Source organism: Hakea prostrata, chromosome 11 (assembly GCF_041222555.1).
Source record: "Hakea prostrata isolate BN-2017 chromosome 11, UWA_Hpros_2, whole genome shotgun sequence".
Classification (NCBI taxonomy): domain Eukaryota; kingdom Viridiplantae; phylum Streptophyta; class Magnoliopsida; order Proteales; family Proteaceae; genus Hakea; species Hakea prostrata.
Window position 1 is genome coordinate 18,795,249 of NC_142610.1, and position 14,123 is coordinate 18,809,371.

Sequence of the window (14,123 nt, forward strand, 5' to 3'; positions counted from 1 at the left end):
CTACCAAACATGCATTCAATCAAATCCTATTGGGATAATTACTAATGACCTATATACTATAGCTTAATTATAACCACAACTCGCTTTTTAAAATTATTAAGTAAATCTTAAACTCTGTTTAAAATGTCTGATACCCCTTGATGTTAAATTCAATAGTTAACTAATGAAATGATATCTTTGTATTTCTTAAAAAATTTCAAAATAATCTTAAGTTTTGTTGCCATTTAGAGATAATTACTAATGCTTGCACCATAGTTTAGTTGTTAATTGAACCTTACTCTTCATAAAATTATCATTGTCCTATTCACCTCGGATGGTGTTAAAACATTAATAAAGTTGGATGTGCAATATCTATTTTGCCCTACCAGTAATAATGATTAGGGCCCTTCTTAAGAAGTCAGACAATATTACATTCATTTAGAAAAATGATGTGACATTAAAGTTTTTTCCCGTTATATTCTAGTCATTTTGGATCTCAAAGAGTTGAATCTTTTCATTTTTGAAAAATACAAAAACGTACATCGTCAATAACTAATAGCACAACACAAGCATCAATAATTTGAGGCGAAGTCTAAGATTGGACTAGCAATCTCAAAAAGTACAAGGAATAAGAAAATACTTAAGGTGTAATACGTGCGTGGGCATCAGTAACTCTTTTCTTTTTTTTTCCGGTTGTAAGGGCATCATTAGCTCTAACGAAGGGCAAAATGAATATTATACAACAACCTTAACAGTCTATTAAACCGTTAGAAGTGAGAAGAAAAATATTAGTTTCATAAAGAGTAGGGTTTGATTAGTAATTAAGCTATAGTACAGGTGAGCCGTGAGGAACAATTATTGCAATCCTATTCGATTAGGTTTCAGATTCCGGTTTACATCTGGTCGGACCGATCTGGTCCCGGATTCCGGGTTTTAAACCCCGAACCGGCCGAGCGGTTAAAATCACCCAGCTCTGCAATTTTTCCTGCTGAAACATCGTGTCTCGGAGCACTTATTTGCCACTGCAGTTCCTTGTCTGTAATCTGAACTCTTTTGCTCCACAGTGGCGTTATGTCGATTGAGCTTAAACTTTCCAGATCGAATCGTATCTATCGCCCTTCTGTAAGTGTGATTTTGATTGAACTCTCCGTCTCTCTTGTTCTCTCTGTTTATTTGATTATACTTTTCTGCATAATTTTCAAAACAGGAACTTCTCGAGGGAAAAATAATCACGAAATATCCTTCTTCGATTTCTCATCAAGGAATTCGTCTTACTGCCAATGGAACCGTTAACTTGCAGGTACAATTTCACCTTCATTAGTTTTTTTCTTTTCCTTCAAATTTGCAAGAACTGGATCTTTGTTTTCTTATTTTTTGTTTTGTTTGTGTTTCTGGTTTCTATGTTTTGTTGCTGAAGGTCCGTGGTGGAACGGCTGGGGTAATCGAGTCGTTGTATGGTGTTGTAAAGCCTATCTCTATAATGTAAGTATCCGTTTTGTTGCTGTTTAGAGTTCCATTTGAATGAATTTGGATTTTTTTTCTTAACAATTTACCATATCAAGTAAGACTACGAATGGGAATTTTAACATTTTCATTTTATGTAGTTACTTCTCGATTTAAGCATTACTACTGATTTTTCAACAACAATTGTATTGGAGGAAAATAAACGTAGAAGGTTTAAAGAAGTTTTTCATAAAGATACATTAAGAGATAGCCACATTATTCTTTGCGGTTGCATCAGTGAAATAAGTCAGATCTAAACAATACAGATCTTTATTGGCTGGAATGACTCATAGTTGAGTGGTAATCTTGTGTGTCTAGAGTTTTTTTTTTCTTCTTGTGGTGCCTAGATTAGATCAGCCTTATGCAGGTTTGTCAAAGGCTTTTCTAGAATATGCAAATATGCTAAGCAGTTTTCTGTAGCCCAAGTTTCATGACTGCCTTTTAGGTCACTTTTATGGTTATTGATTCACTAGATGTTCTAGTGAAATAAGTGCTCCTATGTTTTCTTTCACGCTCACATCTACCAACGTGTGATTGATTGATGTACAGAGGAAGTGGTTCACAGGGTTCTTTTCCAAGACGCTATGCATATGTTGGTCCAAGACCATCACCAAGCAAAGCCAAACCTTGCGGATAGGCTGGCCAAACCTGGCTCTGATGAGTTTATATGGTTATTTTTTGGGGTCTCCTTGAGTTTAATGTAACTTTTAGAATTCCATGGGTTAATTTTTTGGTTTATGCTTTCTATATATTGGCAGTGGGATTCAATGCTTTTATGGAATAGAAAGCATTTAGATAACCCCGTAGTTCTTTTACAATAGCAATATGAGTAAAAAGTTTCACAATATGTCTCTTTGTAGAGATGTTTTTCTATGATTGAACTTTATCTTCTTATTCTCATCATACCATTTTTGTATTACTAAGTATCACATTTGCATTCTACGATGAAAGCAGGAATAGAGTTGTCGAAGTTAGACCTTCTGGGAAGCTAGGTGCAGGTACAAATGAGGTAATACGTTGAAGAAAAATATTGGTAATTGCTTTTGGTTTCAAATCAATAATTGGACGATTATTTGATAAACATATTTTAGATGTTATGTCAAATGAAGGCCAAATATAACCCATACTGAAACCAAAAGCATATTCCATTTTGTAAATAAAAGGAGTCTTTTACATCAAGTTTTCTGGATGCTAGAGAGACATCTAACAGTTATCGATTTTAGAATCTTATAGTTAGCAAACATTCAAGTAATTTTGACTGTGATGTTGTATTTTTTTCCTTCGCCGAACTATTTTGAATTTTAAAATTTCTTTGTAGATACCATTTTCTATGATCTTGCAACCAGAAGTACAAGATAATTCTGAGACATTTTATGAGACATTCCATGGAGCAAATGTCAGCATCCAGGTGTTAAACTTTCTACTGTATTTTCCCGTCAGTTTACTTTTTTCTTGGATCATCTTATAATATTTATTCTGCATGGTATCTTCTCTGCTAATTGAATTTGTTTTTCTTTTGTTTTCTCCTCCGAATTAATATGTTATTGATGCTGGATGGCAACTACTGCCTATTACAGTATCTGTTGACTGTGGATATAAACAGAGGGTACTTACATAAGTCTCTATCTGCCACACTGGAATTCATAATTGAAAGTGAAAAGGGTAAGAGTTCCTTTTTTTTTCCTTACATGTTGTTCTTATGCATGTCTAGATTAAATATTCGTCTTTGACTTCCAAAAACACTGCCCTTCTTTTTCCAGGAAATCTTCTTCGGGCACCTGTTTCTCCTGAAATGGTTTTCTTTTATATTACTCAAGACACACAAAAACATCCATTGCTCCCTGAACTGCGATCAGGTCTGTCCCTTGATCTCTTATCTTGTATTACAAATTTTCCTCTTAATTCGTTGTTAAGAAGTTGCACTTTCCTTTATCTCTAGTCAGGTTAGGTGGCCTGCAGAATGGAAAATTCCATAGTATCATTATATGGTTATCCCTCAAAACATTTATAAAGAGGAAGATAAATTTGCAGAAAGATTGTATGAGTCTGACACTTCTTTTTGATGTGGGAGCAGAAGCCTGTGAATATAAACTTAGAAAGTCTATTAATCAGCCATCCATTAAGATAATCAGGCTGGGATAAAAGCTTTGCTCTTGATCTGAGGCGGACCTAAATGTGATCCTCCTATGGTATGGTTATTGTGTGTTTGTAGGTCCATTCTATGCAGGCCATGGATATTCTTACTGGTGATAACTGTTATTGAGTTCCATATTCAATCCCCATTTACCAAGTTAACTTGAAAAGGACTTTCCCATAAACTTAGAAAGTCTATTAACTTTAATTTTTTTTTTAATTTTATAAGTACAGTTTTCTCCTTGAAATACATCATGTTCTCCCTATTGCACATGCACCCTTTGTGAGTTGGGACATGTTAGGTAATTTTTAGCGCCGGCCTATCAGTTTCAGTTGACCCAAAAACAGTTCCTAATATATCCTAGCTTGATTTGTTTGAAGTCCGAAATCTCTATATGAGTTCTTGTAGTAACATGAAGAAACCATTGGTTAGGTGGATTCCGGATCTCTGGGAAAATATCAAGTCGCTGTTCCTTGTTGGATCCTATTGATGGTGAGCTGACAGTTGAAGCATCTGCAGTTCCTATACATTCAATTGACATTCATTTACTCAGAGTTGAATCTGTCCTTGTTGGAGAGAAGCTTGTTATTGAGACTTCTGTCATTCAGACTACACAGGCATGGAATGTAACATCTCAAGAACATTCTGTTTCAATTGAATATAGTGTCACATTTTTGCTTCTTTGCAGATTGCAGATGGAGATGTTTGCCGTAACATGACTCTACCCATCTATGTAATACTTCCACGTCTTTTGACCTGTCCAACAGTCTTTGCTGGGTGAGTTGTGGCTTTGCTCATATGAATGCATTGTCTTGTTTCCTGCTTATGTTTGCTGCATCATGGAACCTTGAATGTTTTATATTACCTATTTTTCCCATCTACCTTTGCCCTTTTATTTTCATCCAGTTGATATTTTATAGTAGCTTGTGTAGGTTATTAGTGAAATTATATTCCACCTGGAAATTTAAGTGATCCCAAGTTGTTACTTGTTTAAAGTTTTCATTAAACCATTAGGACTTATGTTTCTTGTTTTTACCAACATTTCCCACAATAGATATTTACTATTTTTCATCTGATTGTATACTGTTAAAAGTTTGAATCTCTCAATGTCATTTCATTTTGTGGCCAAAACTGTGGCTAATGTATTCAATCATTAGAGACAACTTCACATGTACTTTGCCTGTTGGGTTATGTTTCTGGTTCATGCATCCTCATTCAATCTACAAGTCAGATTTTTTTTTCATTACTTATTAATGCGTCCAAAATCTGCTCAGCCCTTAGATCTTCTCGTGATGACCTGCAAAACGAAAGCGTCAGATGTGGCCCGACCGCGGGGGTCGGGAGTCCACCTTCAAAGGCTAAGTCAGTTGATGAACTTAATCACAAACGGCTCTGCTAGAAGCACAGAGCTAAGGAATGAAAAACTGGGAAAGGTGATCTAGATCGTGAGCCCCTGATAAATTACTTCTACCGGTGTGTATATGAATCTCCGTCCCTCATCTCATATGGTAGTGAGGTTTATATAGAGTGTTCTTTCGAATCTCCTTCGTTGGATGCACTTGAGCCTTCTTCGGGTAGTCGTTGGATCTTAACAGTTAGATCCGTTGAGCAATAGACTTCTACTAGTTTGGACTAGTAGAGGACTCCTGAGATAACCTCTAGGTTATGTGATGATTATCCCTTCGATAATGATTAGCCGCAGCCGTCATTTTGAGTCTGCCATCATTAGGGTAGTTAACCTAATCCATATGTTGGATTAGGGCGTGCTTGTAGATGAATAAGTCTTTTTCCTCAGCAAGCCATCTTATGGATTCGGTTCGCTCGGGAGCGAGTCGATTCCTTCTGCCTCGACCGGAGTCGAGGATCAAACCAAGTACAAACCTGGTTCGATCATATTTTCTCCATATCATGAGCCCCCCAGACCAAGCGTTCGGTTGATCCCGAGGGCTTGGTTTTTAACTGGGTTCTTCGTCAGGTAATAGTCTTTGCGTGCTCCATTAAATGTCATATCACATTTAATGCGGTGGTCACTTTTCCTCGAGCGTTGTGAGGGTAATGCCACGTGTCTTCTTGCAGTCAATCCGTCATGGCTCACGTAACCCAAGCGACGGTTTCCGAACGCCTGTTTCGGATTCGTGAATTCAAACTTTCAAAACGTCTTCTAATCTCGATTGTCGATTTTGAATCAATCTCGATCGTTCAGATTCCCAAACACTCATGCGAGTGTTTTAAAAGTGGTTCGTTGTCTTCGTAGGTTTCATTCTTCTTTTCTGGAATTTGAACCTTCGTCGTCTGCTTCGCGCCTTCTTGGTCTCGAGCTTTTGCTTCACTAAATCAGTAAGTTTACTGGTCTTTTTTCTTTTTGTACCTTACTGCAACAAGTAATGGCGGAAGATAGGGTTTCTCTGGTACCCAATGTTAGTAATAGTAGTGGTAATGAAGCTTTTGCTTCTCCTCCTTCCAAACAGTCGGATAGTGATAATAAAACCCTAACTGTCCTCTGGCGCGAATTTGCTGAAGTTTCTCAAAAAAGTTCGGAGAGAAAAACCAAAACTCCTTCTGTCCCTCCTGAGTCTGGATCTTCCAAGACTCTTAGGGTAACTGCCGAGTCTTCTAGGCAGCCTCAAACTTCCAGGTTTGATGGCGGACCTGGCTCTGTCCCCTCCGTTTTCAAGGAGGAAACCCTCCTTTCAGCAATCCAAAATTTTGATTTTCCTTCCTCTTATCTGGTTAGGGCTCCTCGTCCTGATGAGAGGGTTGATTCAACCCTTTCGGGTGAGTTTTCTCTGTACATAGATGCATTGGAAAGCGGGGTTCGCTTTCCCTTTTTTAATCCTTTGTTCTCAGCCGTTCTGAATCATTGGGACATTTGTCCCGGAATGCTCCTTCCCAATAGCTGGCGTCTCATCGTCGGCTTCTTGGGTTTGTGTTTTGAACTTGGCATTACGCCATCTCTTTCTCTTTTTGTGCATTTTCATGCTCTTTCTATCTCCCATCCTCCTGACTGGGTTTTTCTGTCCAAACGCAATAAGGCTGAACTTGATTGGAGGGGCAGCATTCTTGTCAAAGGAACTTGCCCTTCTAACCACAAAAGATGGCGCGAACGATACTTTTTCTGTCGAGCGCCTTCGTCAAATCTTAACTTCCCGACCGTCTGGAGGCGGTGTAATTCTTCTTTTGAGAATAACCGGGGCCTTCCCTTATCCAAAGAAGACGAGGCGGCCATCAGGAAGATCAAATCCATTCCATGGTATCAAGAGATACATGGACTTGAGGTGGAGTATAACTCCATTCTTCAGTACTGGGGCTTGGCTCATTGTGAGCTTCTAACCATCATCCTTTAATTTTACTGAAGTGATACGTCTTTAATTCTGACTCTTGCCCTTCTTTGCAGTGCCTCCAAGAATGAACCCCGAGAACCTGCGAGTGAAGGCCGCTAGGGCCGTTGTGACAGCCGAGCAATGATCGCCTAGAGCCTTGACCATTGATCAAGAGGCTTCCGTTCCCTCTCCCGACCCCTCTTACAGGGGTATCAGGAATATCAGGCCCGTGGCTGATGCTTCGGGTAAAGGGAAGAAGCCAATGATGGAGAGGTCTAATGTTTCCTCTTCTGCCAGAACCAAAAGGAGGCATGATACAATTGATGCTTCCTCCCATAAAAAATCCAAGAATTCTGCGGATTGTGAGGAGGTCTTCACCCCCCAGTGGACCCTGAAGTTGACCGACAGGGTAACACAGGATCCTGAGAAAGCTGCAGAGTGGAGCTCCCTCAGTCTTATTCCTTCTGATCGTCAGGAATTTGAGACCCTGGACGACGTTGCCCTTGTTAGTCAATCCACAAGGTATCGGTCTTCTTGCTTACTTAATTTTTCATAATTTCTTATAACTTCTTCTGATAATTTTTGCCTTCCCAGGAATGTTGTGTTGAGCTTCTATCAACACATGGAAGCATTGAGCCGGGTTGGCCGCAACAGCTCCTTGCTGCAAACCTGTGAAGAGAATTTGGCCAAAGCCAATTCTGAGATAGACCGGCTTACTGCAGCTGCCGAGGAGCTGCAAAGAAAGCACGAGGAAGAAGTGAACTCCCTCAAGGAGGCCCTTAATTCTTCAAAGGCCCGTGCCGTTGCTGCCGAGCGCGAGGCCAAGAAGCAAAAAGAAGCTGCCACGTTGTTCGGTGACAGACTTGATTTTAAATGTATAGAGAACGAAGAATACTTGAAGTTGGCGATTCCTAGCAAGCCCGAGCACATCAAGCCAAAGCTTCGGAAGGATTGTGTTCGGAAGTACCTGAACAGCGTGCCTTTCTCCCAATTGCTGGGTGCCTACAACATCCAAGCTTATCGCTTGGGGCAGAATGACGTTTGGGAGCGAATTCTCTCATCAATCCCTTCTTTCGATACTGCTCCCTTTCGTGAGGTGTGCCATAAAGAGGTCTTCAGGAAATTAGGCATGGATCTCCCTGACTGGGCTCAGGAAGAAGATGATCCTTTTCCAGCTGACCCACAATATGAGGCATATCTTGCTGACGAGCCGGCGCTTCCAGAGGAAAAGTCACAAGCCGAGTCATAAGCTGCTGCTGAAGAGGGTTCTGACAACGTCAATCTTGAGGAAGGCTCTTCTCAGGATCCTGAGAAAAGTCCCCCTGCCCAGGGCTCCTCGGGCAACAATGAAGAAGAGGCTTAGGGAGTTATCTTTTTTTTTTTTTTTTTTTTTTGTAAAGATTGACCTCCTTGCTAATGAATAGACACTTCTTTTTCATGTTGGCCTTACTATTTCCTCGTCTCCTATCGAAATCTTGTCCTGAATATCAAAATATAAATGATAGAACTTATCACTTAACTTCACATTCTTTGACGAATAATAATCTTATAAAGATATTATGAAGATACGTTTTGGAAAGATGCATTAATCTTTCCCGCTTCTTCATTTACTGCAAAGTCCACACGTTTCCCTTCTGGTATCTGCGAAGTCCAAACGTTTCCTTGCCTTGGTATACCATTCACTGTTTCCAATGAATCGGTAATGCTTCTATTATTACAATGGCGGTGCGACGGTTGGAGTTATTCTTGCATCGGGTGCTTGCTTCCACATGTTTCCATGTGGCCTCCCTCTGACCGTTGATCTTGCTTGTTGTGGATTTCGAAGCGTCTTTTCGATCTGGGCCATTGGTTGTCTTTAGCTCTCAACCGTCGTTTTAATACCTGAGGCTATTTAAAGCCTTTGTGGGTACTCTCCATCTATCCTGTTATCTGCAAGTTAGATTTGCCAAAGCGACATTCCGTCCTCCTGCTTGCTTCCGTATTCCTCGTACTCCAACAATAACTCTATCAACTTCTAAACAAGTGAGTTTTTTGATTACTCATCTCTTTCCCCTTTCCCCCTGAGTAAACTGCACAGTAGTAGTACTTGGGGTTTAGTTAATCGGGTTTTTCATAGCTGATAGAGAACTAGGGTTTTCCCTCTTTTCTTTCGTTGTTGGATGTTGGATATCTGTACTGATACGGCTTTTCTGTTTATACAGTGGCTCCCAGGATCGACCCGAACTTTATCAGAGCGAAATCTTGTAAGAAAATCGTTCTGTCGGCGGTGGTTGGGGCCAGTGAGGTGGTTTCAGCTAGTGAATCCTCCAAGCGTAAGGCGACTGCTGTTGGTGAATCTTCAAGTTAGATTCCCACAGTTTCTATTGATGTCGTCCCTACGCCTCTTCTGCCTGAAGTGATCGCTCGTTCTTCCCAGGAAGATCTTGATCACTCCACTGTTGATGGCGCTGCTGACGCCCCTACTGCAGAAACCGTTCATGCACCCCCGAAGGAGATTCTTCGGGCATATGAGGCAACTATGTTGGCGTCTGATGTAGGTGTGGTCCCAGCAGGTGCTGCTCCTATTTCCAATTCTAGTGCTTGTTTGGCATCCTCCTCCTCTCCTTCCGAGTTGGAGGATTTTGCCACCAGGAAGCGCCTTCGGGTGACAAGTGATGCATCTCATCCTTCTCTTGATGTAGCTCATCCTTCTCATCCTTCGCCCTAATTAGTGTCAAACGAGTTTGACAGATCGTTGGAATGGTGCACTGCTGCTCGAATGACTTCTGAGAGCGCAGTTCTTTCCAAACTTCCAGATGAAGTCTTTATGAAGTCAATGGTGATGTAAATCTTTCTTCATTTTCTTCTACAACATCTGGGTGGTGTAGTCGGTCATCATTATCTTTTGATTCTGAATATTACTCTTCTGCTCCTTTTAACTTGGAAGTTGTTTGCAGGAGTCTTACTGGTAACTTCCACAACCAAGTGGAAGCAGTCTCTAGGCTCAATAGGTTGAGCAATGAAGTTTCCAGGCTTCGGGAAATCTCTGAAGCTAAAGATGCTGAGATTGCTCGCCTTAGGAAACTAGCTTGGGAGGTTGTGGGAGAAAAGAATTCGGTGATCGATCGTCTTCGGTCAGACTTGGATGATGCCAGGGAGAAGATCCGGCAACTGGAGCGAGGAGTTGGAAAGTCAGGAGCCAAAGGATCTGAAGCGTTACCTCAAAGGCAAGCTGTCGTTCCTTTGCTCGAATCCCTTCCAACTGATGTTCGCAGAACCTTTGTCTTCAAGTATTTACACAGTAAGCCCTTTGTTGATATGCTGAATGCTTATAACTTGCAGGCGTTCCGGGATGGTGAGAACGAAGTATGGGAATCAATATTAAGGAAGGATCCTCATTTTGATACGACTCCTTACAGTGCTGTTTGCCATCCTGAAGTATTTACCAACCTGGGCCTTCCTCCTCCTGACTGGAACAAAAATAAGATTGATCATCCGCCTTCCGATCCAGATATTATGCATTATCTGGAAGATTCTCCTGTTTATTCTCCCCTGGAAGGAGTCAATTATGACGAGCTTGCCTTGAATGCAAGTTTGGTCGAGGACCATACTTCTCCTGGACAAGCTAGATAAAGAGTATGAAATTGCGGAGGATTTTATACATACTGAAATGTTTTTTGTAATCCTCATTTCTCCTCTTCTTCTCCTTGAATCCATACCAATGGTTGACTCATGTGTTTGTTCTAGCAAAGTTGTGCCGATCTTGTATGACTTCTTAATAATCATCGACGATGACTTTCTTTTTTGACCGAAGGTTGTATCCAGCTCTGTAATCTTATGTTTTGATATTGAGTCTGGCCTCTTCTGGTCTTTTGAAGAAATAAGAAGTTAACTTCATCTTGAACTTTGCTAGTCATTTGAATCGCTGTTGCACTAGGTCTTAGTTGTTTAGAAAAATGCCTTTATTTAAAGATTTCCGGAGAAATACAATAAGTCTGAGAAGGAACTCACTCGGGTTTTAAACCGATGCCTTAACTTAAGGATAATTCGAAAATTCAATAAGTCTTGAAGGAACTAACTCGGGTTTCAAACTGACGCCTTGCGGAAGGAACTCACTCGGATTTTCATCCGATGCCTTGACTTAAGAAATTCTGAAAAAATTCCATAAGTGTTGAAGGACCCACACGGATTTTCATCCGATGCCTTATAGTTGGATCTTGTTCTTGAATGTGGTGTATGATGCCCCCCAATCAAAAGATAATTTGTTGAAAGCCAATAATTGCATTGATTGAGTTGAAAATGTTTACATCACGAACAAAATTGAAATCATCATCAAGGATAAAATTTTTTGAGATGCCTGGCATTCCACGAACGATCCAACTCTCTCTGGGTGTTGATGTTCTTCAGCCTGTAAGCTCTTGAACCGACCGGTTTTACAACCATATAAGGTCCTTCCCAGGAAGGGTCCAATTTTCTTTGGTGACGGGGGTCGGAAGCTAAGGTGTTTCTCAACACCAAATCTCCGGCTAAATACCGACGATTCTTCACTCGAGTATTATAATGAGACGCTATCCTTCTTTGATAATGTTAAGTTCGTGCTATTGCCTTTGCCCGAACTTCGTCCAACAGATCAAGACTATCAAGCAGTCCTTGCTAGTTTGCTTTTTCCTCGAAATCTCGATCCCATAATGTCCCCGCCATTATCTCCACCGGTGCCAATGCTTCGGACCCATATGCTAACCTGAATGGGGTTCCTCTTGTGGGTGTTCGAACCGTAGTTTTATAAGCCCACAGTACATTATGAAGTTCTTCGACCCAAGAAGCTTTGTCAGCTTCGAGTCTTCTCTTTATTCCTTCCAGTAGCGTTCGGTTAGTAACCTCTACTTGTCCATTGCTCTGGGGGTATGCCACTGAGGACATACGATGCTCGATCATATACGTTCCGCAAAATTGCTCAAATTGCGGACAGTCGAACTGAGTACCATGGTCAGTGACGATAATCTTTGGAATCCCAAAGCGATATATGATTGACTCAAGCACGAATTTCTCCACTTTTTTCTCGGTAATTGTTGCCGGGCGGCGCTTCAACCCATTTTGTGAAGTAATCAATTGCTACTATCAGATATTCCCGTCCGCCTGACGCCTTGGTGAATTTGCCCATGATATCAATTCCCCACATCGCAAAGGGAATGGGATCTATAATTGAAGTCATGGTTTCCGCTGGGCGCTTCGATACGGTAGCATGAATTTGACAGTTGCCACATCGACGAACATACTCCATAGCAGCCTCTTGGATCTTAGGCCAATATAACTCAAGTCTTAGAATTTTTTGGGTCAGGGCTCGTCCACCCATGTGTGCCCCACAAATTCCTTCATGAACCTCAGCCAAAGCTGACTTTGCTCCTTCGGGGACTATACATCTCATAAGGGGTCCAGAATAAGATCTTTTGTATAGTCTCCCATTCTGAATGACAAATCTCGCCGATCGTATCTTGATCAACCTTGCCTCTTTCGGATCCTCAGGTAATTTGTCATCTCTCAGATACTCGATTATCGGATCCATCCAGCAACGCTCCGCTTCAATATAAGAAATTTCTTTCTCATGATAACTTGGAAATGTTATCTCTTCAATATAGACCGAAGGGTCTAGATTCTTTTCTTTGGCATTGGCTAGTCGGGATAGCTCATCTGCCACTGAATTTTCAGTCCTCGGAATTTGAGATATCTTCAAATTCCGAAATTGCTTTTGAAATGCCTGCACTATCTCTTGATATTTCTGCAAGCGTGGTTCTTTAATACCATACTCCCCTTGGACTTGGTTGACTATAAGTTGAGAGTCACTATAAATAGTAACATCTGCAATAGACAATGTGTTGTGGGGAACTAAGGTCCCGAGTCCCCCCCCTCGGGAGAGATGCACCTCCCTCGGGCTGGTGCATCTCTTCCCTCATAAAGGGTCCCGAGTGCCTCACTCGGGACAGATGCACCCCTCTTTGTTATCTGGTTTCTTCCTTGAAGAAGGTCCCCAGGGCCTCATTCGGGAGAGACACCTCCCATGTGGGATGGCTCACCTCATCCCTAAAGAAGGTCCCGAGGGCCTCATTCGGGAGAGACACCTCCCTCTTGGGCAGGTTCATTTATTCGTTGGAGAAGTGCCACACTTGGGAAAAATATATATCTATATCCAACTCTAGCATTTCTCAGAAGACTCTCTTGACTAAGTCAAGAAGAGTTAGTTACGCATAAACACTCAGCATATCTATTCCGAGAATTGGGGAGGTGAGTCAGCATAACGGCGTTATCAGGTGCGACAAAGAAGGAGCCGTTATTCCACTACTCCACTCACTCCTCAACTATCGATCCGGAATTTAAGGAATCGCCGCCTCCAGGTAACTTCTATATAAACCTACCTCCTACATGGAGAAAGGTAACGAGAACTTTCATCTGAGTACTTACTCATTACGTTCTTAAGAACTCTCTCAAGAACCATTATTGTTGCCTAGGCTGACTTGAGCGTCGGAGGCGGTTCCCCGGCCAAAACTAGGCCGGACTGTTCTTGCTTTCTTTGTGTGTGCAGGCATCCCAGTTATTCCAACTTGGTTGGAGAGCTCTTAAGGTGGTCATCTCAATATCCGGCTCTTGAAGAAGTTCTAGACGCAACAATTTGGCGCCGTCTGTGGGAAACGTCACAAAAAGTCATGACGAGGCGTACCACACCTCAGGTGACAAGTTCTCAAATTCTCACTCGAGCGAGAGAAAGGGAGACAGAAAACGGACGTGTTGAAGAACAAACTCTCCCTTCTCTAGATCGACAAATTCCTATTCTAGAGGAAGGTCAAGAAGGAGTTCCGGAGAATCCCCCGTTAACTATTCCAACTCCATTTGGAGAAGGCGGTTCGAGTCAACCTCCAATTCCAGCGACAGTGGCCGATTTGCAGAATATGCAAAGAGAAGTCCAACAACAAATGTTGGAACACCAAGGAGTTGTTCGAGGCTTAGTCCATCAGATCGGGGTACCATCCGGACCCCCCAGAAATTCCCAAGAGGGACGAAGACATGAAGCCGTCCGTCAGACTCGGGATAGGCAACGTCCGGTGAATGAAGAAAGGAGAAATCCCAGAATACCAAAACAGCCAGCCGAACGAGTTGGAGAAAGATCTCAAGGAGTGCATATTGAAGAGCCACGTCCCCTAGAGGATCGGTCGAGG

At 41.6% G+C, this 14,123-nt stretch overlaps 1 protein-coding gene across 3 annotated transcripts in view; it reads left to right on the forward strand.

The window, feature by feature from the left end:
• The first annotated feature begins 962 nt into the window (after window positions 1-962).
• Window positions 963-14,123, forward strand: part of LOC149000583 (uncharacterized) — a 36,054-nt gene continuing 22,893 nt past the window's right edge. For 2 of the 3 annotated variants that reach the window (XM_089139446.1, XM_089139448.1), the window contains exons 1-9: window positions 963-1,101; window positions 1,187-1,279; window positions 1,397-1,461; window positions 2,434-2,491; window positions 2,801-2,890; window positions 3,060-3,144; window positions 3,243-3,338; window positions 4,049-4,233; window positions 4,305-4,393. In XM_089139446.1, coding sequence (XP_088995572.1) covers window positions 1,051-1,101; window positions 1,187-1,279; window positions 1,397-1,461; window positions 2,434-2,491; window positions 2,801-2,890; window positions 3,060-3,144; window positions 3,243-3,338; window positions 4,049-4,233; window positions 4,305-4,393 — 812 coding nt within the window. In that variant the 5' untranslated portion in view covers window positions 963-1,050. The remainder of the gene's footprint in view (window positions 1,102-1,186; window positions 1,280-1,396; window positions 1,462-2,433; window positions 2,492-2,800; window positions 2,891-3,059; window positions 3,145-3,242; window positions 3,339-4,048; window positions 4,234-4,304; window positions 4,394-14,123) is intronic. The other variant, XM_089139447.1, reaches the window with a different exon arrangement.